This window comes from Mangifera indica, chromosome 3, assembly GCF_011075055.1.
Source record: "Mangifera indica cultivar Alphonso chromosome 3, CATAS_Mindica_2.1, whole genome shotgun sequence".
Taxonomy (NCBI): domain Eukaryota; kingdom Viridiplantae; phylum Streptophyta; class Magnoliopsida; order Sapindales; family Anacardiaceae; genus Mangifera; species Mangifera indica.
Window position 1 is genome coordinate 22,234,609 of NC_058139.1, and position 26,673 is coordinate 22,261,281.

At 33.5% G+C, this 26,673-nt stretch overlaps 3 protein-coding genes across 3 annotated transcripts; 2 read left to right on the forward strand and 1 right to left on the reverse strand.

Annotated features, from left to right (window-relative positions):
* Positions 1-145: 145 nt before the first annotated feature.
* On the forward strand, positions 146-1,069 carry LOC123212199. Its single transcript, XM_044631270.1, has one exon. It carries the CDS (start codon positions 235-237, stop codon positions 997-999), a length of 765 nt encoding a protein of 254 aa, XP_044487205.1. The 5' UTR covers positions 146-234; the 3' UTR covers positions 1,000-1,069.
* Positions 1,070-3,002: 1,933 nt separating this feature from the next.
* Positions 3,003-8,221, reverse strand: LOC123210195 (probable LRR receptor-like serine/threonine-protein kinase At1g67720). Its single transcript, XM_044628424.1, has 8 exons — positions 7,453-8,221; positions 6,093-6,565; positions 5,663-5,798; positions 5,488-5,559; positions 5,339-5,407; positions 4,982-5,053; positions 3,518-3,589; positions 3,003-3,436 (listed from the first exon to the last, which is right to left on the reverse strand). The coding sequence occupies exons 1-8, from the start codon at positions 8,073-8,075 to the stop codon at positions 3,394-3,396; spliced, it is 1,560 nt and encodes a 519-aa protein (XP_044484359.1). The 5' UTR covers positions 8,076-8,221; the 3' UTR covers positions 3,003-3,393.
* Positions 8,222-16,791: 8,570 nt separating this feature from the next.
* Positions 16,792-24,760, forward strand: LOC123211794 (ARM REPEAT PROTEIN INTERACTING WITH ABF2-like). Its single transcript, XM_044630696.1, has 19 exons — positions 16,792-17,490; positions 17,579-17,736; positions 18,717-18,889; positions 18,981-19,101; positions 19,184-19,258; positions 19,367-19,461; positions 19,649-19,724; positions 19,967-20,074; positions 20,233-20,361; positions 20,474-20,542; positions 20,690-20,749; positions 20,874-20,997; positions 21,151-21,290; positions 22,237-22,300; positions 22,444-22,523; positions 22,857-22,921; positions 23,005-23,122; positions 23,216-23,340; positions 24,308-24,760. Exons 1-19 carry the CDS (start codon positions 17,217-17,219, stop codon positions 24,396-24,398), a joined length of 2,145 nt encoding a protein of 714 aa, XP_044486631.1. The 5' UTR covers positions 16,792-17,216; the 3' UTR covers positions 24,399-24,760.
* The last annotated feature ends 1,913 nt before the right edge of the window (positions 24,761-26,673 follow it).

The window sequence follows — 26,673 nt, forward strand, 5'->3', positions numbered from 1 at the left end:
AAAATAGAAAAAATTGAGATTTTTGTTTGGAAATAAAAAATTGAATATTTTTGCTTAATAAAAGGGTGAAATAGTCATTTTAATTTAATTTCCCTAAATATTACCGTCAAAGGGATTCAAATTGAATTATCTAACTAAAATTTTATTTCAAATCAAACAAAATACCAAACCAAACTAGTTGAGTTCAAATCCAAACACTTCATTGAAGTTGTTCCATAATATATCACAGCCTTCATGCACTTGTTCAAGCCACATCTCGCCTCAAACACAACCAAATCCAGAATGGCCTCCGTAGAAATTGTTCAAGCCACTGAAGCCACCACTAGATCCATCAATGAGCCGCCCAGAATTTCTTTCTCTGCTGAATTTCTTGATGAAAACAGCTTCATTTCCATCAGCCCCCACTCTGAAACCAGTGAAAAAGACCAAGAAAAACCCAGAATCAATGCAGAATTTGAGTTTCTCTCCAACAACAATGGCAGTAGCCACACTATGTTGACTGCAGATGAGCTTTTTTTTGAAGGAAAGCTCCTCCCTTTCTGGCAAACACACCACTCGGAGCAGCTCAACAAGATCAGCTTGAAACCAAAAGATGCAGAAAAAGAAGTTAATAAAGAGGCAGCTGAAAATAGAGCAAGTTGGCTTGTTGATGATGACCCTTCTCCAAGGCCACCAAAGTGCACCGTTTTGTGGAAAGAGCTACTGAGGTTAAAGAAGCAAGGGGGTTCTTCTTTGTCATCATCTTCTTCTTCCTCTTCAACATCATATTCTTCGAGCTCACTGACCGATGTGGCGGCGACAACAGAAGCAAAAGCGATGAAAGAAGGTGCTGGGAGCAGAGAGAAGCAGCAGGTTAAGAGGGTAAGCAAGGGACTGCAGAGAACAAGATCAGCTAGTATCAGAATAAGGCCAATTATAAATGTGCCTCTCTGCACACAAGTCAAGAGCAGTGCAGTGGCGCCACCATTTCTCTTCAAGAAAGGAAGATTAGAGAGGTGAATTGGGATTATAACATCCGGTGTATCGAATTGTCACATTTTTCTATTGAAGGAATCAAATCATGTTTTTTAAAGAAATTGAACTTTTAAATTTTTTTATCTAAAACAAAAAAAAACAATCATGAATTATCAATCGAAATTTTATTTTTTAAAAGAACTGAACTTTCATATTTTTTATCTAAAACAAAATTCTATTGAACGGGGTCGAACTTTTGTATTTTTACATCTAAAATAAAATAAACAATTGTAATTGTGTTTATTTAATAAAAAATATAATAGTTCAATCCCTATGATAAGAAAAACAACAAAATTCAATGTTTTCAAAAAAAAAAATTGATATTTCGGTACTTTTAGATATTGTAATTCGTATGTTTATTTCGTTAATTTCTTTCTACGTTCGACAAATTTTCCCCTGTTTTCTTGTTAGATTAATGTTGATAATGTTGGATAAGTTAAGATGTATTACAATGTAAATGCCAACTTTTTATATTTTGTTGCATGTAATTAGCAAAAAAAATCTTTTCTCCTCTTTCCTTTCTGGTGCTAAAATGAAACAGCATTTCCATGGCTGCCATGGATGGTAGGAAGAATGTGAGCAGTCATGGCACATGCGGGATGCAGGGATTCTGAATCATGGGGTCCTACAAGAGAAAATTAAACTCAGCGAAAGCCAGACCAGAGGAATCTAATTAGTGTGGCCTCTGCAGTTTGCACTAATGAGTCATGAATTATTTTTAGCAAAAGAGACTGATTTCAAATTGGAGTTTTAGTTTGACATCGTAGTTTAAACTTAGTTTTAATCCCCTTCCAACGATATTGATTATTTATATAACAGTATTATTCGTTATACTTGTAATACTATTCAATTTGAATTTGGTTTGAACTGATCATAATAGAATTGAGTCGAACTTTAGCCAAAACTCATGTTTAGGCTTGGTTTGGTTTGAAGTGATATTTGGTTGAATTCAAACTGAATTTAAATCGAAGTTTTAGTTTGAATTCAATTCAAATCTTTATATGACGTTTATTTGTTTCGTCGGTAATATTATTTATTTTATTTATAATACTATTTATTTCATTGTCAACCTTCTAATAACATCTTTAGTCAGTTTGAATTTGATTCTTGATTATAATAGATTCAAATTAAACTCAAATTAACTCATATTCGAGCTTTATTTGAGTTGAATCCACCATGGTTTAGAGGCCTTATGCATGGCAAGAAAGTGCGCTAGGCAGCCGGTGTAAGCTTGACCATACAACCACTTGCCAGTGACCAGCTCACCTTTCCTTTTCACTTAAAAGGTCAATCAGAATTTCAAAATGTAAAGTTTTTACCACCATTTTGGATGAAAATGCTGGGGTTTGACATAGCGATGAATTTGAACCAAGTCTGACTCTATTCGAATCAAGAATGATACGTTTAAACTTAATTTTAATTCAAAATGATTTTAAGTTTGCAAGATAAGTCGTTGAAAAAAGAAGAACCGTTAGAAAAGATTAAAAAATGATCAAAGAAGATGAATCTCTTTCGAGTTAGAGTTGAGACTACTTTTGCTCAAACTCAACTCATTTAAATTGAGTCTAAACCTGTTCGACACAAATCCACCCTTATATTGAATACAATTTGACAATAATAAAATTACGTGTACAAATAATATGTACAATTTTGTATACAAATAATAATGTGTCATTATATAATTGAATGTTATTTTATCTTTAATTTTAAATTACTCAATCATATAATAATATATCATTATTTGTGAACAAATTTGTGCACACATAAGAGTACTCATTTGACAAACAGATGTCACCAAATTTTATTAACCGGTAAGTCAGATAACCAAGTTTCAGTCAAATGGCAGCTGAAGAAATTGGGGAAAATACAAGCCAGTTATGTGCTTATAATTGATTCCAATCAGTGAAGCCATAAAAGAACAAAATACAGCCACATCATATGGGGCTTACATTGTACAATCCAGTACTTGGAATAAATAAATAAATAAATAAATATATATATATATATATATATATATAATTAAAATAAAATATAAAATTACAAGAAATCTCTACAAAGACAAATGTGTAATACAATTTGATCCCTTTGTGCCAAGAAAAAAAAAAAAAAAAAACCCTGCAGACTGACTGCATATGGACAAGAATTACAAGTATACAAATATGGAGGCTGCAAATTGCATTCACATGCTCAAACTAGAAAAAGCTAAGCGTGACAATTTAAATTCCACATTTGGAGCTAAGTGTCAATCAAAAATTTCAAAACCAAATGTTATGGCTGGGGCAATTTATGTAGTTAATATAGATTCACACGGGTGGGTTAAAAGCAAGTTCCCTGATAAATATGACACGGTCACCTTCATACCGAATGGACATCATTTGCTCAAGATGGTGGTGGAGAAGAAAGTTGATTTCCAGGAGAAGTCCTGATGAAGCAAATTAAAACAATGAGCTTAAATTGATGATTGCAAAGATGTGAATAGTAATACTTGTGATATTGAACTCACTTGAGGTTTAATTCAGATTTGTTGAGGAGACTACTGGGGATTTCACCAGTCAAATTATTGTTTTGTAAGAATCTGAAAGACAAAAGGAACTCTATCAGATACATGAAGAATCAAATCATGGCGTCCACTCGACAATTCAGTACAAAACTCCAGATGGGAAAGAGATGATTCAAACAACAGTCCAATTGTGTTGTCATGCAAGGCAATAATTGGAAAAATGATCTGGATATATAAAACATGATAACAAGCGTGCTTATGAACAGATATAGTAAAAAACATCAACAATAAGCATATCTGTTTGCTTATGACTAGTAGATGGTAATCAGTGTAAATAAATGAGTCAGATTCTACACAAGCAAATGAGACTAGTAGATGGTAATCATGCAAGAATTTCAAGATATCGCTTGTCATGCATCAATTACCAGAAAGTTCTGAAGGCATTATATAGGTGGATGAGCTAAATCACAAGAATTTCAAAACAGAGAAATATGCATTATCAAGTCGATACCTACAGTATTGTCCTTAAGACCCAATACCTAATTGAACATGGGTAATAGTTTTACATTATAACAGAAGTTCTCACCAGCAAGCCAATCTATAGTCTTTCAGGTGCTTCAGGTGCATTACATAGTGATACAAAAGTTCAATTCTGATATTTCGGCCCATAAGGGGTATTTATTTAATCTATTGTTTCTATGGCAAGACATAAATGCTCACACATACTGTGATGTGGAACACTAATAATGGGCATATGTATATTTTCCAGAAAAGCTGAAACACTGTCCACTTGGATTTCAAAATGATAGAATGCAAAAATCAACTGCCATTGATTGAGGCAGGTCCAGATTCTCATGAAGTAGTTACCAGCTCTAAATAAGGCTTGCACATGCAGCCATTAGCTTTAATGCTCCATACAGATTTATGTGTCTCTTTTTTACCAATAAACCATATGATTTAGAGAAGCTGCTGAAACCACGCTATGGAAGTCATATAAGGTGTGCATGAAAGATAAGTAGAGAGAGGTCCATGGACATTTGTCTAACCTTGCACCAAAAGCTTATCTACAAACTATGCAGAGATACAACACCAGAGATTTAATATATATTACCCATACCATTACAGTGGTTCTAGAATCTAATTAGAAGTCCTGGTATGCTTAAGGAAAGAATCCCATTATTTAAATAAACCTGATTTTAGTTGTGAAAGATGAATACTTCCTGAATACTTTGATTCAGAAACAATATTTGAAGATTGTGTAGTTTTAATAAAGAGGTTACAAGCATAAAAGAACTATATATATACCATAGAAAAAACAGGTTTTATGCATAAAATACCCTGAATTGTGATAGTTATATGTTAAACTAAAGTAATGTTTCTGTAGTCAGAGTAGAACAATCATTAATTGCATAAAATGATAAGGAGGAAAAAAAGCCATGGATATTCTGTTGTGAGAGCATGACTTACAGTTCACGCAAGCCTGGTATGTTTCCGAGGGATTGAGGAATCTCTCCACTGAATCGGTTGTCTTCCAAATGCCTTTAATGAGAAAGGACATTAAATTAGGGAAATGAAATAAATCCCATAAAAATTGTCAAAAAATGGTCTCTTTGGTTCATTGATAAGTTAACACAAATATATATCAATCCCCAAATATGAAATGGATTACTGTATTAGAACAGCAGGTATAATAGATTCCATGTTGAAACTTATGATAGCATTTTATATATTGGCTCACTGATGCATGCCTTATGCAATGAAACGGCTCACTTAACGCAGAATAAGAAATACTAATGCAAAAACAGAAGAGAAGTAATAACATACAACTTCTCCAGCTTTGATAAGGGACTGAGATCAGGAATCATTCCAGAAAAGCTGTTGTTTCCAAGCAAGCTGTCAATAACAAGAGATCATCAATCAGCAAATGCTTATTTCTAAATTCCAATCATTGGCAATTTTACTTGACAACTTACATGCTATTCAGGGCTGACAATCTGGAAATATTGGGTGACAATGTTCCTGACAGACCCATATTCGTCAAATTTCTGGAAATTAAAAAAAAAAGGCAACAGAAGGCAACAGTCAATTACTAGGGATGATAACATAATGCATAGATAATAGCCATGGTAATGTCTAGTTTCAACTCACAAGGTAACTACACGAACTCGGCGTTCATAAGAGCAAGTAAGTCCAGTCCATGTGTATTGTTGGGGCAAACAAGGATCGCCATTCCAATCAAGTGGAGGGTTCTGGAGGCTCTTCTTAAACTCGTCTAATGCTATTACTGCAATAAGTTATGCAAATTTATGTAAGGGTTCTGAGCCCTACCGAAAGGCAAAGTAACGCACAAATCATAATGATCACTGCATTGCAGATTACATAAGTAAACGATCAACTAGTGAGTTTATTTTTTTTATTTTTTTGGTTCCCATAATTATAAACCTCATTTCCATATAATTTTGTTTAAACATGAGTTTTGACCAGGCACAACCTAGTCCTTTAACTAGAATGGCAGTTTTATAAGAAACAAAAATCATTCGCTTGCCCAATATATTTTATAGACTGTTACTTAACATACCATCTCGGGTGAGAGTTCTCCTTCCAAGGTCCAACACATGAAAGATCTCTCCACCATTGATTAGAGGACCTTTGTTTGAACCAGCAACAGAATTCAAAGTAATATTGGTGGCACCAGAAAGAGGCCACTCTTTAGCAAAGACAACAGCTCCATCTGGTTTCACAGTCAGGTTTCTATAGTATGGTACGTGATTTATAAAAATGTCAAACGTCCTTGACCCCCCATCTAAGACAGAATCAGGATTATCTGCAAAATATAGTGCAATGCAGTAGTTTGAATTTGCAAGTAGCACTGGAGGCCATATGAATTCCATTGGTTGTTCTGGGCCACTTGCCAATGCCATGTCAAATATTTTCTTAGGTGGGAGATTCCAGAAGCCAGAAACAGATACATTGTTGTTTCCTGCTATAGTATCCATATGGGCATTGTCTCTAAATGGCTCCCAATATCGATTGAATTCATCATCAGGATATCTGTTTATACCAAAAATTCCAATATAAGAGTGGGTGCTCAAAATATCAAATTGGACAACATAACTGTTATTTTATGAAACATCTTTTATAGTGCACTTGGAGTGCTTCTGAAGAAAAGTAAGTTTCAGTATTTCAGTATCCAAAAACTGTTTATTTTACTTTTTTATTTTTAAGGAGCACATGCCACCTATCATGAGAAAAGAAAAAACATTTCAACCAAACTCTACAATAAACATTCTTAAATTTTAAAAGCACTTTTAATATAAAAAAGCACTTCCAGACACAATATCACTGATAACTTGCAAAAAGATCATTCAATTCTAAATGACTCAGGTAAATTGACATTAAAATTGAACCATAGCAATAATAAAAAAATTCTGAGCATATAACTAATAAGGGAACTATTTTGGTTGCAATTGAAAGCACAAATTATATTGATCTTGGTTCCAAAATTACAACCCATGTTTAAATAATAACAAACCAAAGAATAAATTCTTCCGTATGAAATTGGGATGGTATCAAACTAGCAACAAACTTTGCTTTTTATTAAAGAGGCTGAACTTTCACATTTTACCGAACTTTCAGATTTTCCAATATAAGTGACCAAAACTTTAGAATTTTTATTAAAGTTATCGGAAAAAAACACAACTAGTATTGTTTTTTTAGGTTTGTATGCAAACAAAGTGATAAGTTTGGTTCGGTTAAAAGGAAAATATGAAAGTTTAGCCGCTACAATAACTAAGAAAATTTAAAAGCTGCATCAATTCAATAGGAGAAAACAAAGTTCTGTCACAAAAATATCCCATATGAAATTTATTCGCAGACGCCAAATTCGAATTAATGGGTATTTAAAAACATCGAGAAAAGAAAGAAAATTTTCAGCTTACTTAATGATGTCTGTTCCATTGTATCCAAAGCTAGTCCTGGAAACCAAACTGAGCACATGCTGGCTAAAATCCGTGGCGTTATAAACCGAATCTTCCAGAGCCACAAACTCCAGAGCTGAAATAAACGGGTCAGAGTCCGTATAATTATTAGACCCGATACACACACTCATAGTCTTCCCTTGAGCCAAAAAGACTCCCTCATAATACGACGACAACCCTTGCTCGTAATCCGCCGTCGTATTGACCACGCCCCAGAAAGTCCCGTCCACCATCTGATCAAACACCGGGGGGGAATTATAACCGTTGACCCCTCCGTAGTAGTAAGTGGCCCTCACCATATACCTCGCCCCGCGAAACACGGGAACTTCGTAACAGAATTTGCGGTTGAGCTCTTTCGGGAACGATCGAACGGTGGAAAGAGTCTCCACCGTGACGTTTGCCGTGATGTTCTTGGGGGTCCCACTCCCGACGTAATCGGTGTCTGGAAGCCATCGTATTCCGTCGATTGTGGACCCCACCAGCGCACCGCAATCAATAAAAGTGCCTGAAAGAGTTGCACCAGAATTTTGAAAGAGGGAGAGCGAGAGAAGAGAGAGGAGAGAAAGAAGGAGAAGGAAGGTCATGGCGAAGAAAGAAGATTGAATGGAAAATTTCGTTGGAGGCGTTTAGTTTTAAGAGTTTGTTAATTGTGACAGGGCGAACTGGTCCAAGGTGAGTTCGCGTTGAGAGAGTCATAGAAGCAAGGAATCGGAGTTGAGGAAGGGGAAGGAATTTTCTCTTTTTTTTAATTTAATTTAATTTAATTCTATTTGGTGTTGACGCGGGAAAACTTGGGGCCTTCAGCCTTCTGATTTGCTGGCGGCGGCTGAGTGGTGAGTTGGGTTTGTTAGGTCGGGTATTACCGAGTAACGACTCGGACAAATCCACTTTTTAACAATTTTAATTTTAAATTTTCAGTTAAATTGTTTTTAAATATAATCTGAATTTTGAAGCAATATTTTGACCCAGTCAAGGGGTCAATCCAAATCTTTTCTAATTAAATTGGGACTTCAACATTGCAGATATAAAATCGGCAGCATTGTGGCTTACCTCGTCAGCGCATATCGAACTCGAGCTCCAGCATATGGCGTGATGGTATGACTCATGCCCTTTAAATGTCGAGACTCGACAATTGAAAATTTTTTACACCAACATTAGCGTCAGGGTTTGAGCACATTAACCTGATGACTGAATCACAATTTGATATGATTCATTTAATTTAATTATAGGTTTATTTGATTTAATCACGTATAATATTAAAATTTGACTCAATACGGTCGACCATTTGATTTTATTGGACCAACTGATTTGATCTGATTATTTTAATCACCTTTATTACATAATTTATCAAAAAATTCAAATTTTAGGTATTGGTGAATAGAGTTATAATTAAGCCAAATTGGGTTAGGTAATATTGAATTTGAGCCTGTTTCGATTAATTTTAAGTATTGTTTAATAATTCAAGTTCGATTCAATAAATTACAATTAAACCCTACAACTTATGTATTTATCAATGACATTTTATATTCTTTCAAATATTTTATAAACGTGAAAGAAACTCAAATTCAAATATTTTATTTAAAAGTTATAATGTTTCACTAGTTTTGTTAATCATTAATTGATTATAAAATAAAATTATAAAAATGTAAATTCAATATTTTAATCTTATAGAGATTATTAAAATCATATTCGAGAGTCAAGCTACAAGTTTACCAAATTGAGTAACATGGAGCTCAAGCTCGATTTGAGTATAGTACTTAATTCAACAAATATTTCGATAGCACATAAAAATATTTATTTAGTGTATATGAAATGCCAAATGACTATTTCCCACCCAATGTTTGATGCAAACATAATTTTTCACTTGTTAACTATAAAAAATTTAAATACTCATCCCGTCTGTTAAATTTCACTGTTAGTGTAGGGAAAAAATTATTATTTAATAAAAATATTTAAAAAAACTATAAATTCATCATATTTTTCCTCAAACTTAAAAACTAATTATAACTGTGAAAAGCCTACGATTCATCCTTTGATTATTGGAGAAGCAGTGGGAGAAAAAATACAAACCCTAAGAGAAAATAGTTATTTTTCAAATTTTGAATTATAGAGAAATTATTAGTTTTTAAGTCTAAGAAAAAATGTAATGAATTTATGGTTTTTTTAAATATTTTTATTAAATAACAATTTTATTTTTAATAATAATAAAAAAAATTAATAAATAAATAAATATTTAAAATTTTATAATTAATAAATAAAAAAATACTTACATCAAACCTAGGGTGGAAAATGGTTATTTGGCCTGTATGAAAATGACATAGTTAGTTAGTGAAAATGGTAATGAGACAAAAATAGTGGAGTGGAGCAACGCTTTTGGTTTCAACGCAACGCCAAAGCAGAATTTAAATTGGGTTTGTGTTGTCTAGGTCAACATAATATTTGATTTCTAATCCCACTAAGTTTTATTGTCCAATGAAGTAATTGGAAGCCGTTATGAAACCACCATGCACCTGCTGCTTTTACTATACATGTGGGTTGGCTTAACTTAATCCAATATTATTAAATTTTTAATAAATTACCCATTAATCCATATCGGCTAAGTAAGATTGAATTTGAATCAAACTGATTTGATTTTAAAATTTAGTTTAATTTAGTTCAAATTAGAGTTATTAATCAATTATTAAAACATTGTTATTTTGGTCTATTAATCCATCTTGACTATTAAGGTTGCAATTTGTTTTAGAGATATCACGTAGTTATCAAGTTAATGTGAGAAATTAATTAAAATAGGCAACGAATTAGCCGCGTAAACCTTTTTTGATAAAATTTTTGTAATTTTATTTTTTTAAGCAAATTATATTTTTTTCTTTCAAAAATACCTTTTATCCTATTTCTTCCTATGCAGGATAGTTTTTATTGGAAAATCTTATTTTTGAGAGTATACAAATTAAGTTTAGATTAATTTCTAATATAATAATTAATATTTACATATCATTACTAAATGATAAATATAACTATATAAGGTGCATATGGGTTGTGTACGAGTGTGAAAATGTGCACATTTTTTTCGAAAGGGTGAGAAAATGAGTAATGGGGTGTGTGTGTGTGTTTATATATATATATATTATTTTTTTATATTTTCACCCATCCTTTTTATATTTTTACGCACCTCTTCACATTTTTACATATCTCTTCACACATTCGTATATTTGAGCAACATTTCACACATTTTCGCACCCTCTCGAAAAAACACACCTTTTCAAAAAAGCATACACTCTTTTGTTCATTTTCGTACCCTTTCGAAAAAACGCCTACCTATTTACACTTGTGCACAACCCATATGCACCATGTATAGTTATGTTCATCATTTTGTAATGATATGTAAATATCAACTATTATATCAGAAATTAATCTGTTTTTTATTTGTAAATCTTAACAATTACATAAAAATTAATTTAAACTTCATTTGTATACTCTCAAAAATAAGATTTTCCAATAAAAACTACTCTACATAGAAAGAAATTGTAACACCCCTTCCTAGAAATACTACCCACCGAAGGAGAAATGTTACGAATTAATATCCGGAGCGTCTATTTTTTTTTCTTTTTTGAAATACTTTAAAATAAACGCATCATTAAAAATGTTTAGAAAGTATTTCAAGAAAACTGAAAATCTGGAAGCGAATAAAAGATGTATATACTCATATGAAAACTCAACTGAAAGCATCTGAAAACAGGGAGTAATCATATGCAATTGTACCATAATCTCAAAAAGTCAAAAGTCGACAAGAACATGCCATTGTATGCATGTAATATAAACCAGAGATAACATACTCCAGCCGGATCTACCTACGTTGACCTGACCCTGCCTCGCAGCTACCTCGATCACCTGTACTTGCAATTATGAAAAAAAATGAAGTGAGTGATAAGAACACTCAGTAAGGGGAAAGAATTAAGTAAACTATTTCCTTTCCTGTTCTAACTCACTTTCGGGACTCAACCTCACTCATAACCCCCATAAGAAATCAAGGGGGTAATCTAGTTCATGTTTTACTATTTGGGTCATACTTTGTCCCATCTGATGTCTATTTGATAATTTTTGGAAACTGACTATAAGGATTTGATACTTTTCTAAGCTCGAGCTTTTTTTCTTTCTTTCACTACACCATTTCTGAATCTGAATTGAGCTCTACTACGAACATGCTCTACTGCGAGCCGACCCTACTGGGGGTCTATGTCCTATTACGGACGTGCCCTACTGCGAACGTGCCCTACTACGGGCGGTGTAGTGTAAAGTGCCCCCTTATAGTTTATAGCATGCATACGGGTCTTATATTTTACTAATTTTGCTTCCATCTAAATTTATTCATAACTCACCAGACATTACTCTTGGGACGACCCCTAAATCTTGAGCCCCGAATTCCTTTCTTTCTTTTTTCTTTTCTTCTTTTCTTTCCTTTCCTTTCTTTTCTTTTTTTTCTCCTCCTTTTCTTTCTTGCCCAGAACTACGAAATATTGTTCACAGAACAGTCATTTAGCAGGGCAGCCTACTTTTTCATACAATCTAACAACCCAAACAGTTTCTAATTCATACAAGCTATATATCGTTGAAAAGAGGATTCAAAAATATTTCCAACAAGCTATAATAGCACTCATAATTCAATAGATAAGACAGTCAAAACGTGCGCTAAAGTCAGTGGCAAAAACTACCTCCTCTGTTTATTTAATAAAACAGTCCTTATGGTTCATGCAATATTTAACAATCCAAATGATCTCTAATTCATACAAGCTATATATCATTGGAAAGAGAATTCAAAGAGCTTTCCAACAAGATATAATAGCACTTATAATTCATCAGATAAGATAGTCAAAACATGGGACGAACTCAGTGGCAAAAACTGTAAATATCATGCAACTTTTTGCCATGAACAAAATAACACACATAGACATCCCAAATGGCAAGACAACATTCCTCAACTTCAAAATCATCATTTATAACATAGATCCAAGGAATCAAAAGCCTAAAACATACAACATATCAAAGATGATTCCCCTTACCTTGTTTCAAGCCAAATCTTTACAAGTTGACTTCCTTCTCTTTGTTTTACTTCTTTTATCACCAAAATCACCTTAAATCAACATCAAAACATGCTAATATATTCATATAACATACATCCAATATATATATAAACATAGGAAAAGGGAAAAAGAAAGAGATCTTTGGTTTACCAAGGCTCCCAAAATGCTTACTCTTCTTTTCCTTCCTTATCTATCTTCCAAAACCCTTCCAAATTACTTACTTTCCTTCAAAAACACAGCAAAAAAAGGAAGAAACTGCCTCCTCTAGAAGAGACGGGAAAATGATGGAAAAAAAAAAAAACAGAAGGTAAAGGTTATGTATTGACTTTTCTCTCCAACCATATATATTTACATACTTTTTCTTCCTTTATTGACTTTGCTCTCCAAACATTTTTGTTTTTGTTTTTGTTTTTGTTTTATATATATCTATATATACTACAAACACACACATACAATTGGAAGTATCTCCAAATAGGGTTAAAAAACGTAATTGCTCTTAAAATATACCTGAGGGTATTACAGAAATAGAATGAAAGGTATTTTTGAAAGAAAAAATACAATTTGCTCAAAAAGATAAAACTACATAAATTTTGTTGAAAAAGGTTTACACGGCTAATTTCATGCCTATTTTAATTAATTTCCGAGTTAATGTAGTTTTATTCATTATTGGATAAAAACAATATCGTTTTATCAATGTGTTATAAATTAGATTTTCAAATCTAAATCATAAATTTGAGCCACTGATTTGGGCCGAATTCAAATTTGATCATGTTAAACTATTTTTTATTTGAATCAAACTCAAACTATGGGATATTTAGACTCAATTCGGTTTAGATTTATCCTATGACTAAGATTAAATTTGATATGAGCTACTCGAACTCATATAAAATGAGTCAAATTTGAGTTAGCTCTGATCATATTTAAAGTAAAACTAATTTTGAATTTGCTTCAAGACTCAATTGATCAATCTCAAAGTGATTCTTATTTGAGTTCAATATAAATCAAATCCAACCCTCTCTATATATTTTTTTAAGTTTCTATCAACTGTTATTAGACAAAAAAAAAAAAAAAGAGATTAAGCATACCGTATATGAAATTGGTGGTTTGAATTAATAATTTTGAATATTATTTAGTTAAAACCATAAACTCAAGTCATAAATTCGAATTATCAATTTAAATTACGAATTTGAACCAAAATGAGTTACAAATTTAAATCATTAATTCGAGTTACAAAATTGAGTCAAACCGAGTTTAGCCGTTTTTAATTAGAGTCAGACATAATTTTGATTTAACAAATTCAAATCAAATATGAATTGGATAATTTTCTATTTGAGTTGAACTAGAATCAATAAATATTTAAACTCGATCTAGTTCGTATCCACCCTTATATATGGTAGAATGGGGCAATTACGTGGACAAATAAGCATGAACTAAGATGCCAATTTCACTTTACACCGTATCTAATCGATAATATACTAGTGTCATTGCTCAGGTAAAGAAAAGGACACTATTTTAATAATTTTATCAAAGTGTTAAAATTGGCACTCTGTCTTTATAATTGCACATAAATTGCTAATCATATTATAGTTTAAGTTTAAATTTGAAATGACACCAAACTGTAGGTGGGAATACAGTTTTTGGCCATTAACCAAATATATTCTTTCAAGGTCTGGTGGATGAAGAAGCATGGGCCTACACTTGATGTCCAATATAGTCCAACTCACTTAGGTATGGGGGTCACATCCCTTCCTCTGCCTTTGATTGGATTCTATGTGAGTTGAATTTGACCTAAATTAAATCTAAATAAGTGTTCGTTCAAGTTTGGTTCAAATATTTAATGTTTAATTTGAATTTGTTTAAGTTGACACAAAATAGAGATGTGCATAATCTGATTTGAAATTTTTTTTTAACAAAAAAAAAGGGTTTAGAAAATTTTTAGACCAAATCAATAATTTTATGTTTCAAAACAAACTAAATTAAGTTAAGATTTGATTCGATTTAGAATACAGTTTAAACATATTAAAAATTATTCACTTTTAAATATATATTATTTAATAAAATTAATTGAATTATAGTTTTTTAAAATATAATATAAATATATAAAATAAAAATAAAATATATATAAAGAAAATAATAAAATAAATATGAAAAAAAGTTATACATCTAATTACTTATTGAAAAATTTTGTTAAATATAATTATATATTTGTATATTTTAAAAAAACACGGTTTATAGTTTAGTTCGATTAGAAAATTACCCAAATTGAAAATTGTTTTTAAAAAAATTATCAATCAAAACTAAATAATTTTATAAATTTGAATCAAATCATGCTTACACTTAGTGTACAATATTATTAAAAAGCTTTTATATAAAGAATAATATTATCGATGAAATGAATATATTACCAAAAGATGGCAAGTGTTGTTAGAAGATAAATAAATTGAATTCAAACTAAAATTTTAATTTAAAATCGACTCATTTGAGACAAATATACATTTAAATTTAAATCAATTCGGTTAAAATCCATTTCTAGGTTTCCTCTAATCTAAATAAATAAATGCGTAACTTCTGAGTTCATATCTTATCATCCCTCCACTCTCAACCACCACTCCTAAAAAATATAGTTAGTTTTTAAATATTTCGAAATGGAATCAAAATCAAATGCTTTTAAAATATTTGTTTAACTTTTATATCCTATATTGAATATTATATTATATTGTTTATTATGATTTTTTTATAAAATAAAATAATAAAAATTTTAATTAATATATTATCATTTTAAATAATATCATAAATATATTTAAATATTTTAAAATATATTTCTATTATGTCATCGTTTTCTCTTACAAAATATATTGATCCATATAATAATATGTATCATATTAATTCGATACACTTTATAATATGTATAATTTTTTATTTGTATCGTGTATCATAAAATATGTATCGTATAGGCCAAAGGACTATTTCCCACCCAAGGTATGCTGCATTCTCAAATTTCCCCCCTTTAACTATGGAAATACCAAATATCTACCCGTGGGCTATTAAAAAAAAACGGATTCAAGGGCAAAATCGTCATTTTATCTGTGATATTAACAATAAATTAAAATTTAATCCCCGTTTCACCCCCTGACCCCCAAAAACTAACCATTTCCCCTAGGCCAAGTTTTGAAAAATAGCATTCCCCCCCCTAGGGTTTAGTTTTCAATCCCCGACACCAAATCCGGAGCCATCGCCGACGACGAAGCCTTTCCGACGCACCACTATGCTCCGACGGCCTCTCTTCTCTCCTCTGGAACACCGATTGGCCCAGATCTGGCGAAGACGACGACCTGAAATTTGAAGAGCTTCGTCGTCTTCGTCTGGGAAGACGAACGTCGAATGTCTTCCCACATATGGGCCGTCGAACGTCGTCGTCATCGTCTCTCGACGAAGCTCTTCAAATTTCAGGTCGTCGTCTTCACCAGATCTGGACCGATCGACGTTCCAGAGGAGAGAAGAGAGGCCGTCGAAGCATGGTGGTCCGTCGGGAAGGCTTCGTCGTCGGCGATGGCTCCGGATTTGGCATCGGGGATTGAAAACTAAACCCTAGGGGGGGAATGCCATTTTTCAAAACTTGGCCTAGGAGGAAATGGTTAGTTTTTAGGGGTTAGGGGGGAAAAAGAGATTAAAGTTTAAGGTGTTAGGGTTCCGTTAAATTTAACTGCTCATGAGTGAGTATTTGATATTTTCATAATTAAAAGGGGAAAACTTGAGGATAAAACATACCTTGGGTGGGAAATAGTCCTTTGGCCTACCGTATATAGTAAAATATTAATAATTATAGTTGTATTACTATATATCCCTCTTGGATGATTTATTAGTGTAAAAAATGAGTGATTAAATAATTTTAAAATAATATGAAAAATGCACAATCATAACACCCCCATCAAATACATTAGGTGGATTTGAGTTAAATTGGGTCTGAATAATAATTAGTTGAAATTTAAATCAAATCCAAAATGAGTAAATTAAGATTAAGTCTGATTTGCTTGATTGATGATGAGTTTATCAAAAAAGCTTTTGAAACTGTTAAAAATGAAAAAGCTAACGGAAAATGAAAAAGAAGAGGAATCATCAAAGGATATGAAAAAATATTTAAAAAGACGGATATGTCAAGCTAACACTACTTAATTTCCAACTGAGACTACTTTTGCATAAACCCAAATTTGTAATTTAAATTTAAACCGATTTGAATCACATCCGGGCCTGGGCACGTTGAAATGATAACATGATTCGAACCACAAAATCTAATATACGGTTCACCACGAAACCTATTACGAACGTGCACCACACCACACTGGACCACCCTGGAAAACGTGGACTCCAAAGATCATCGGGGCCTACTTTTCCTTCCACCATGCAAACAATTTATGCGCATGTTAGCCATTTCATCGATTCCAGCGGCAGCGCACGTTAGCCCTTATTTATGTTTATTTAATCTCTGGCTGGAAATTACGTGGGCGGTCCAACGGCACAACAAAAGAAGAGAAAAAAATAAAGAGTTGGAGTGAATTACCAAAACTACCCTTACTTCCTCGTCCGTTTTCAATTCTCAGTTTCATTTCTCTTCACGCCACTCTCTTCGCCTTTCCAGTTTTTTAATTGATGGATTCGCAGAGACGCCACGACCAGAGCGTTCCAGAGAGGAAGGGTCAAAAGCGGAAATTAGAGGAAGAAATAGTCCTCGAAGACGAACAGCAGCAGCAACAACGAGAGGCTTCTTCATCTTCTTCTGTACCATCCTCCGATGCGCGGCAAGCTTTATTGTGCGAGGTTAGTGCGCAGGTTAATATCCTTAACACCGCTTTCTCTTGGCTCGAAGCTGATCGCGCCGCCGCCAAACGCGCCACTCATGTCCTTGCTGAGCTCGCCAAAAACGGTAGTTTAGCTTCAAAATACCGAAACGCTAGTCGATCTCGCTTATTTACGGCTGATTTATGAAAAAAAATTTGTGTTTATTGTCGCAGAGGAGGTTGTGAACTGGATTGTTGAAGGAGGTGCCGTTCCGGCTCTGGTGAAGCATCTGCAGGCGCCGCCGACAACTGAAACTGACCGTGGTACAAAGGCGTTTGAGCATGAAGTGGAGAAAGGAAGCGCTTTCGCGCTTGGTCTTCTCGCTGTGAAGGTGATCTAATTATTACATTTTCTTTTGGATAAATTCGTGGTTAAGGGGGAATATATGTAATATATTACATTTTTCGACCCCTTTTTTAAGAATCACATAAATCGTTGAAATTTAATATTACGAGAAATGAAGATAACATTTTGAAATTTATTTTTTTAGATAGCAAAGAATGGTTTTTTGTTATTTTTGTGCATTATACTGGTCAAGGCCGTTTGTGAACTTGTTTAGTTGTTGTAATGACAGTTGCATGCTCCATTTTATTTTACATTTCGAGGAATAGTATTATCATCCTAATTAGGCTAATAAAGATTGAGACCGGTTATTTTTAATGGGTTGTGTGTGTGCATGTACCCATGTGTACGCGGCGTGTGTGTGTTGACCTCCCCCTCTATGCCCTGCGGTAATGATTCCTCTACCACAATGATGTTGTCCATAGATCAAATTATTTCGTGGATTGGATTTCACTTGACTGTCAACGGCTCTATTGCGCGTGCATGGAGTAGAGGTTTTGTATAAATTTGCATTGTAGTCAGCTACTACTGTAATAAATTTTCTGTCGACTTCGCTTTCATTAATTGAAGGAAATTGATCTTCCTTGTACTTTCCTATACTATTCTCTTTTCTCTGTATATTCCACATAATTGAAGGAAATCGATTTTCCTTGTGCTTTTATCATGCCTCCTCTCCTTTTCTCCTCCACCTTCCTCCACACCAGTCATCTCTAAAATGAAAAGGACTAAAGTGTAAGCAATCTACTCTGATGGCGATGCTATCTCCTTGCATTAATATATATTTTTTTAAAAATCTTTTTCAGAGTCTTAGCTGTGTGGTATAGCCAATAGTGCTATTATCATAGGTTTTGCATCATTTGATGATTGTTTTTATTATACTAGCAATAAATTTGGATGGTGAAACTTAAAGGGAAGTATTCTATATCATAATGCTAAACTGTTGATTGTTATTTGCTTTGTTGTTAACAGCCAGAGCATCAACAACTTATAGCTGACAATGGGGCCTTGTCACATCTTGTGAATTTGCTGAAGAGGCACAAGGACAGTTGTGGTTCCCGTGCAGTCAATGGTGTCATCAGAAGAGCTGCTGATGCTATTACCAACCTTGCTCATGAGAATAGCAGCATTAAAACACGTGTCAGGTTTGGCATTTTATGTATGTTTTATTTTTAAGTCTGTTATTTAGCAATTGTTATCATATTTATCACAAGTTCATCTGGAATGGATAAGCAGGATGGAAGGTGGGATTCCACCTCTTGTTGAGTTGCTTGAATTTACTGATGCAAAGGTGCAAAGAGCAGCTGCTGGAGCCCTGCGAACTTTGGCATTTAAAAATGATGAAAACAAAAATCAGGTAATTGGCCTTTCTTTAAAAATTGCATTTTGTAAGGTTTGCTTTGGCCTCTTTAAATGATAAAAAATACTATATTGGGCAGATCGTGGAATGCAATGCTCTTCCTACCCTCATTCTAATGCTTCGATCTGAAGATGCTGCCATACATTATGAAGCAGTAAGATCTAATTAGTGTGTGTGTGTGTTTGTGGAACTACATCAATGTGATATTTTGCATTTGCCTTCAGATTGGATGTAGAATGAAATGGTTTTTGATGATTTGCAGGTTGGAGTGATTGGAAATCTTGTACACTCTTCCCCAAATATTAAGAAAGAAGTTCTTGCTGCTGGAGCATTGCAACCTGTCATCGGCTTACTTAGGTATGTATAAGTTTCATTTCCCCCTTTTGTTTTTTGTGCAGGATCCTTATGATGTCTTTCCTCATACATTTGCAGAAGCTTTTCTTTTTTAGTTCTTATTTTATATATTATCTATGGGTTTTCCTTAATAAATGCTTTAACTTTTATTTCCTTTCATAAATTATTAACTTCATTTGTCGAATGACAGCTCCTGCTGCTCTGAGAGCCAAAGGGAAGCGGCTTTATTACTTGGACAGTTTGCTGCAACTGATTCGGATTGCAAGGTGGATAGTGATTGCCTTATCTTTCATCTTACTTTGGAAGGAAGTAATTGTAGCTGAATCTCTTATAAATTGAGTTTACCTTTCTTTTTGTCTGTCCCATGAGGATTATTTTTGGCCTCCTGATGACTTCTGGGGCATGGTCATAACTGTGCTTTTCTCATCTATCAATGATTTTCCATCAATTTTTATTTTATTTGTTTGTATTTTATCTATTCTCAATCTCAAAGATGTAATTTTTGCAGGTTCACATTGTACAAAGGGGTGCTGTTCGGCCTTTAATTGAGATGCTCCAATCACCTGATGTGCAACTGAGGGAAATGTCAACCTTTGCCTTGGGGAGATTGGCACAGGTTATTATTTATTGAATCTTAGTTTCTTATCTTAGTCACCCATCATGAATGCTTTAAACAGTGCAGATCAGGCTTTATGAGATGGTATAACGAATCTAGATGACTATATTGCTTGTGAAGTGACATTCTGTTTGGCTTAAAATGGTTTTTGAATTCAGGACACACACAACCAAGCTGGAATTGCTCATAATGGTGGTTTAGTGCCATTGCTGAAGCTTCTTGATTCAAAAAATGGTTCTCTGCAACATAATGCTGCATTTGCTCTTTATGGTCTTGCTGATAATGAGGTATGCTATAGAAATTTTTTAAAATTCTTATAAGTATTACAACTGAATTGATTTTTTAATTGTTTTTACAAGTTATTAACTCCATTTTTATTGGTACAATTTTCTTTCATAGGATAATGTATCTGATTTTATTAGGGTGGGAGGTGTGCAAAAGCTTCAGGATGGAGAATTTATTGTTCAAGTACGTTGGGCATTTCATTTTTGAAAAGTTAGCTTCAGGATAATGCATCTGATTTTTCAACTGTCGTTACCTATGTCAAAGAATGATTGTTAATCCTTTCCCCTGTTGAACCTGCTATAACGGGTACATAAATAAATATCGTTGCAGGCAACAAAGGATTGTGTAGCAAAGACATTGAAAAGATTGGAAGAGAAGATTCATGGACGAGTGAGAATATTTTGCCAATCTTTTACTTTGATTGAAATGTTATCCCATTTATTCTTTTTTTGGTTAAATGTTTCAGTGGGTTATTGCGTTAAGAGAGTGTCATCCCCTGCTTCCTTGTGTGTAGGTTTTGAACCATTTGTTGTACATGATGCGTGTGGCAGAGAAGTCTGTCCAAAGACGAGTTGCTTTGGCTCTTGCTCATCTTTGTTCCCCTGAAGATCAGAGAACCATATTCATTGACAATGGTGGTATGTGCATTCTTAGCTATATTCTTCACTAATTATACATTTGCAATTTTTATCATTGGTTGCAACTTGCAATTAAGGTGTTGTGAAGTTTGGGTATGGTTTGCAGATGCTCAGTACACTCAGTTTTTAGTTTTTTTTCTTTTAACCTTGTAGGATTGGAATTGCTTCTTGGGCTTCTTGGTTCTACAAGCACTAAACAGCAACTTGACAGTGCTGTGGCTCTTTACAAGTTGGCCAACAAAGCAATGACACCTTCTCCCATGGATGCAGCTCCCCCCTCTCCAACACCACAGGTGAGCTTTTGAAGTAGTTCTTTTCATTCCATGGCCTTTGCATACTTGATTTTTAATGGGGAGGGTAGGTACACTTTTCCACATGAAAAATGACATAAAATACATGCTTGCAAGCAACCCTAGAGGTTACTGAAGTGTAGTTCAGGAGGTTGTGGTGACTCTTTCTAATCTGGCGCTTTAAAGCCTGTAATGAATTGACTTAGAATTTGTTAGAATCCAGCTCTTTATTCAACAAAACACAAAATAAATCAGAAAACAAAATGAAGTAAAAACTATTTTATTGATAGGAAGGATTACATTGATAAACTGCACAGTTCGAGGAATCCGAGGTCTGCCCTTTTTTCGCCATTCGAGGCGCCGGAGATCTCCCACAATCAACCAAAGGTGGGTGCCCTCAAAACTACAAAACCCTAATATTTTTTTCTCCTGCCACCATTTGAAACCTAAACCATCTTTATATAATAAACACTAACCTATAATTAAAGGACAAGTATCCCCATATCCTAACAAAATTTTTCCTTTCCCCTAACCTGCTTCAACCCATTTTAAACACTCCAAAATCTGGCCCCATTAGATCTAATGAAGACATTCAGAGAGAGATGACATTGGAACTCTTACCACATCTTTGTCTTATTATTTTACCTCTGGACTTGTGAATAAGCTGTTAAGGTTTGCTGACTTGACATCAATGACACAATATATCTCACTTCCAAGATATTTGAAAATTGTTTATAGTGAAGAAAAAAAATTACTTTGTGCGGTTGAGAGGAAATTTCCTTTTATCTAGTTAACTTTTGTTGTTTCTGATCTATTTGATAATAGATTTTTTACATTTATGAGTTTGACTCTGTTGTGTTGGTAAAGGCTTTTAAATCTCTGATATGCATTTAAGACTTGAGGTTATTATTTCCTTTTGAAATGATTCAAGTTTTTCTTCTTGCTGTAGGTCTACTTAGGCGAGCAGTATGTAAACAATGCTACCTTGTCAGATGTTATCTTTCTAGTGGAAGGTTGATTGTTATATGTTTAATACTGTAATTCAGCTATCTTGAAATTTGGAACGTGTTGGAAGAACAAAAATTAATAGTTTATCAGGATAGAAGTTCTGTTAGAATGAATCCCTTTCAATATAATTTTTCATCTGTTGCTGCAGGTAAACGGTTTTATGCCCATCGAATATGTCTACTTGCTTCTTCAGATGCATTTCGTGCAATGTTTGATGGTGGTTACCGGGTATTTTTCTGTATATAATGCTTTATTCCCTTTTATCTTGGGGTTGAGGTGGGTCATGCGTGGTTTCATAATGTTGGCTATGGGAGAGTTGCACTATTAATTTTTTAGTTTAGTGAACAATATGAGATTCCCTCGACTACCCATGGATTTTGTGCTCAAAATTTATCTGATTTAGACTTTGAACTCAGACTGTTTTTTGTAAATAAAAGCTTAAGCAATCGATTGCGCATTTGACTTTAAATCAAAACTGAAATTAGACATAAAATGACTCAGAGCATTGGCACCTTAATGATATGCACATTTTAATCAATTTCTGTTGGCGTTTTCTTGCAGGAGAAGGATGCTAGAGACATTGAAATTCCTAATATTAGATGGGAGGTTTTCGAGTTGATGATGAGGTTTCTAATTTCTGTGTCTTCCAGTTTCTTACAATTCCTTTCCTCTGAGCATTTCTAATTTACTGCATTTGTCCTGGACACAGATTTATATACACTGGATCTGTAGATGTTACATTGGATATTGCACAAGATCTCCTCAGAGCTGCTGATCAATATCTCTTGGAGGGACTTAAGCGACTCTGTGAATACACAATTGCTCAGGTGAGCTACAAATGCTGTTTTCTATTTTTTTTATTAAGTGCTTCTTGTAAATTGGAAGTGATAATCTTATGCAATATTCTATTTTCATTTTAGGATATAACGTTGGAGAATGTTTACAGCATGTATGAACTTTCAGAAGCTTTCAATGCTATATCATTGAGGCATACATGTGTCTTGTTTATCTTAGAGCAGTTTGATAAACTCAGTGCAAGACCCGGGTATGTTCTTCTACCATTCTGGCATGTTACTGATCTAGTCTTATAAATATAGTAATGTTATTTTAATTTCTTTTTTGTCCAAAATGTATATAGGGTTTTCTTGTAATTGTCAAATTACTAAGCTATAGAAAAAAGTAAGGTTTTCTTGTAATTGTCAAATTACTAAGCTCTAGAAAAAAGTAAGTTGTTAGCAGTAGAATATAGGGCTGTAACTTGAGCCGAGCTGCTCCTGAGTAGCTTAGGCTTGGCTTGACTAATATTGAGGTGAGTTGTTTGCGAGTAGCTCGGTCTTGACTTGACTAATGTTCAAGCGAGTTGTTTGCGAGTAGTTTAGGCTCGACTTGACTAATGTTGAGGTGATTTGTTCATGAATTGCTTGGGCGCAGCTTGACTAATGTTGAACCAAGCTTGAGCCGCTTGTGTTTAGTTCTTGAGTAGAGCTCAAGCTTGAGGATGGTTAGCTTGGTGAGTTCATGAGCTCACGGCTCCGCTTGAGTAAAATATCAGTAGGATCCTAAGAGTTTTAAATCCTACAATACACCCCTACTTATTTCTTGGCTTTGAATTGAATATGTGGAGCAATTTATAAACAATATAATTTATGATATTTAAATAATAATTTAAAAATGAAGCAAGGTAATTATAGTTTTTTGAGTCAATCTCGAGTCAGTTAATCTTGTCTTGAGCTTGAGCCCAAGCCAAACACCACTCGGCTCAGCTCAGTTACACCCATTGTAGAATATGGGGTTTCCAGATAACATCTTTGCATATCAAAATTGTCAAATGAAATTTGCTTCGGCTCTTAAGATTAATGACGGTGATATTTTCTGCTGTCTTCTGTGATTCCTTTGCTGAAATTTGGAATTAGTCAAGTCACCTGTGGAGTGAAAAGAGGAGATTTGTATGAATGCTGCTATAACATGTTATCATCATTTGCTGAAATTGTCTGCGCAATGACCATTTGCAGGCATTCCCATCTGATCCAGCGTATTTTACCCGAGATCCATAATTACTTTGCGAAAGCTCTCACCAAACCTAGCCAACATATGCGGCTATAGATGGCCGGCCGGCCAGTCATTGATTCTTAAACTCTAACTAGATATGTTGTACAGAAAGTAGTAGATCTTCTCACTGTTATCAAGCCAATTTGGGCGGCTTATAATTCATTCCTGATGCCAGAGGTGTGTTGTTTGTAGACTTCTGTGAGCTCATAATCATTCTTTTCCTGTCCCTGATGCCAGAGAGGTATATTGTTTGTAGACTCACTGTAAGTTTCTTCTTCAAGCTTTCACAGAACATTATTGTTTTTCATGGTAGTGATGGTTGTAGTCTCAGAAATGTATTTTAAGAACTCTTCAGAGTCAGAGGTGTATCTTTTGCCTGTGCAATAAGTAGGCTTCTAATCTGCTTGATTGGATTCACATCAAAGTGCCAAAAATTGTTCAAAAAAAAAGTCCTATATAAATAGAGATGATAACCTGTTAACTCGATATGACAAGACATGTAACAAATTGGAATAGGCCTACTAATTTTAATTTGGGTCATGTTCAGATTGCTTTTATATGCCTCTGGCATATAACTGTCCAATATGCGATAACTACCTCTACATCATCGCTTATGCTCAAATGATCAGAAAGTTGATTTGATGTCTAGGTGCAATCTAGGGTTTGTTCCAATGTCAATGTGGCTTTCCCAGTTTTGAGTACTGGGAAGACTGAGTCTCTCACTGTACGGTAGGGGTAATATTGTTCTTTCAAAAACTATATCTTATCTCATTTAATTTTTTAGGGTTATAATTTTTGTCGAGTTTCCTTTTAAATACTGGGTTTTAATGATGTGTGTTCATAAACCTACGACTTAGTGAAATTGCTACGGTTGTTTTTGACTTTTAGTGTCAATAGTTTTGTGATACAATATCAAATGGGTAATGTTACATGTATTTTGTTTTGAATATTCAATTGAGTGTTTAAATTATTTATTATCATATGATTAAATATTATTTTATCTTTTATTTAAAATCAATTAATCATATGATGACACATCATCTAAATACCTATTATTAAAGTCGGGTGTATATAGTATTATTGTTATTCATTTGTGTGTTTTAATTGTTTGCCCCATGGTTTTTTGGTTTAATAAGAAGCAAGATGGTTATGACGTAGTGCCAAATAATCCGTTACGTGGTTCATGTCAGTGCAGTTCATGTTAGAGATATAATATTTTGATACGACTTTAATTTGGATTGAGTTTGAGTCGAGAGTATTTTGCGAACATATGGAAAAGGAGAATTAATGTACAATTTGGATGAAAGCCTTCTGCAATTTTCTCCATTTGTCGAAAAGGATTTAGTTGGCCAGTCAACAAAAACAATATTATTGAAAATGTGTGGAGGGTCCTGGACAAGGCTTGCAGTCTCTCGGACCGTCTATTGAAAACGATAAAAATTTAAAATAATTAAAAGATGGTTATAAATATAATTAAACAAAAATGAAAGAAAATTGAAGTCAAAAAAGAAGGGAGAGAAAAACAATATTATTGAAGTGAAGAATTAAAAAGAGTTTATGTAAATCGGATTATCAAATTACCAAGGGAGAGAGTGTATTTATAAGCATTATCTATCACCGTATAAGCCCAAAAATTTGACTCTCTTACAAATGCATTTACACTCAAAATCATAAAAGGATGTTTAACTAATAAATGACATGTCTAATTTTCTGGGATGAGAAAATATAATATTAATTTATAATTTATTTTTCTGATATTATTACCGTAACAGCATATTATAAAAAAACGAAAGGTGAAAAATATTTTCTCTTTCACATTACTTTAATTAGAAAAAAATTCTGAACATTACGAAGTTGTGTTAAATTATAAAGTCATTGGGAGTATTATTGAATTCGATATTCAAATTTATCTTTTAAATTTTTTCATGACTTTAATGGATTTATCATTATATCTACATATTCGGTTTGTAATCTTTCGAGAATGTGATGCCGATACAATAGTAGTTTTGGATTTGTTTTTTTGGGATATTTTATTTAATCACTTTGACTCTTTTACAAATGCATTAAATGTATCTACACTCAAAGTCATAAAAGGATGTTTAACTAATAAATGATATGCTCAATTTTCTTTTATTTTAACAGATGGAAAGACATTCTTTCGTAACAAAGGTAAGTAAAAACTGTAAAATATAAAATATTTATAATTTTACGGGCCAACTCCCGTAAGCATATGGGCTTGCATGTGAAGGCATTGCTAGGTCTTAAGGTCGTGCCATGAACCAAGTCTACTAGCCACAACTTGACCTAAGCACAACAGAGTATGCAAGAG

What these genes read in the sequence shown, in the direction of transcription:
- LOC123211794 (XM_044630696.1), top strand. Translation starts at nt 17,217, where the DNA reads ATGGATTCGCAGAGACGCCACGACCAGAGCGTTCCAGAGAGGAAGGGT. An exon ending in AAGAGAAGATTCATGGACGA is followed by an intron (nt 20,750 to 20,873) that starts GTGAGAATATTT and finishes CCTTGTGTGTAG; the next exon opens with GTTTTGAACCATTTGTTGTA. An exon ending in CCCCCTCTCCAACACCACAG is followed by an intron (nt 21,291 to 22,236) that starts GTGAGCTTTTGA and finishes TTCTTGCTGTAG; the next exon opens with GTCTACTTAGGCGAGCAGTA.
- LOC123210195 (XM_044628424.1), bottom strand. Translation starts at nt 8,075, where the DNA reads ATGACCTTCCTTCTCCTTCTTTCTCTCCTCTCTCTTCTCTCGCTCTCC. An exon ending in GAGAACTCTCACCCGAGATG is followed by an intron (nt 5,799 to 6,092) that starts GTATGTTAAGTA and finishes AACTTATTGCAG; the next exon opens with TAATAGCATTAGACGAGTTT. An exon ending in TTGTCAGCCCTGAATAGCAT is followed by an intron (nt 5,408 to 5,487) that starts GTAAGTTGTCAA and finishes TGTTATTGACAG; the next exon opens with CTTGCTTGGAAACAACAGCT.
- LOC123212199 (XM_044631270.1), top strand. Translation starts at nt 235, where the DNA reads ATGCACTTGTTCAAGCCACATCTCGCCTCAAACACAACCAAATCCAGA.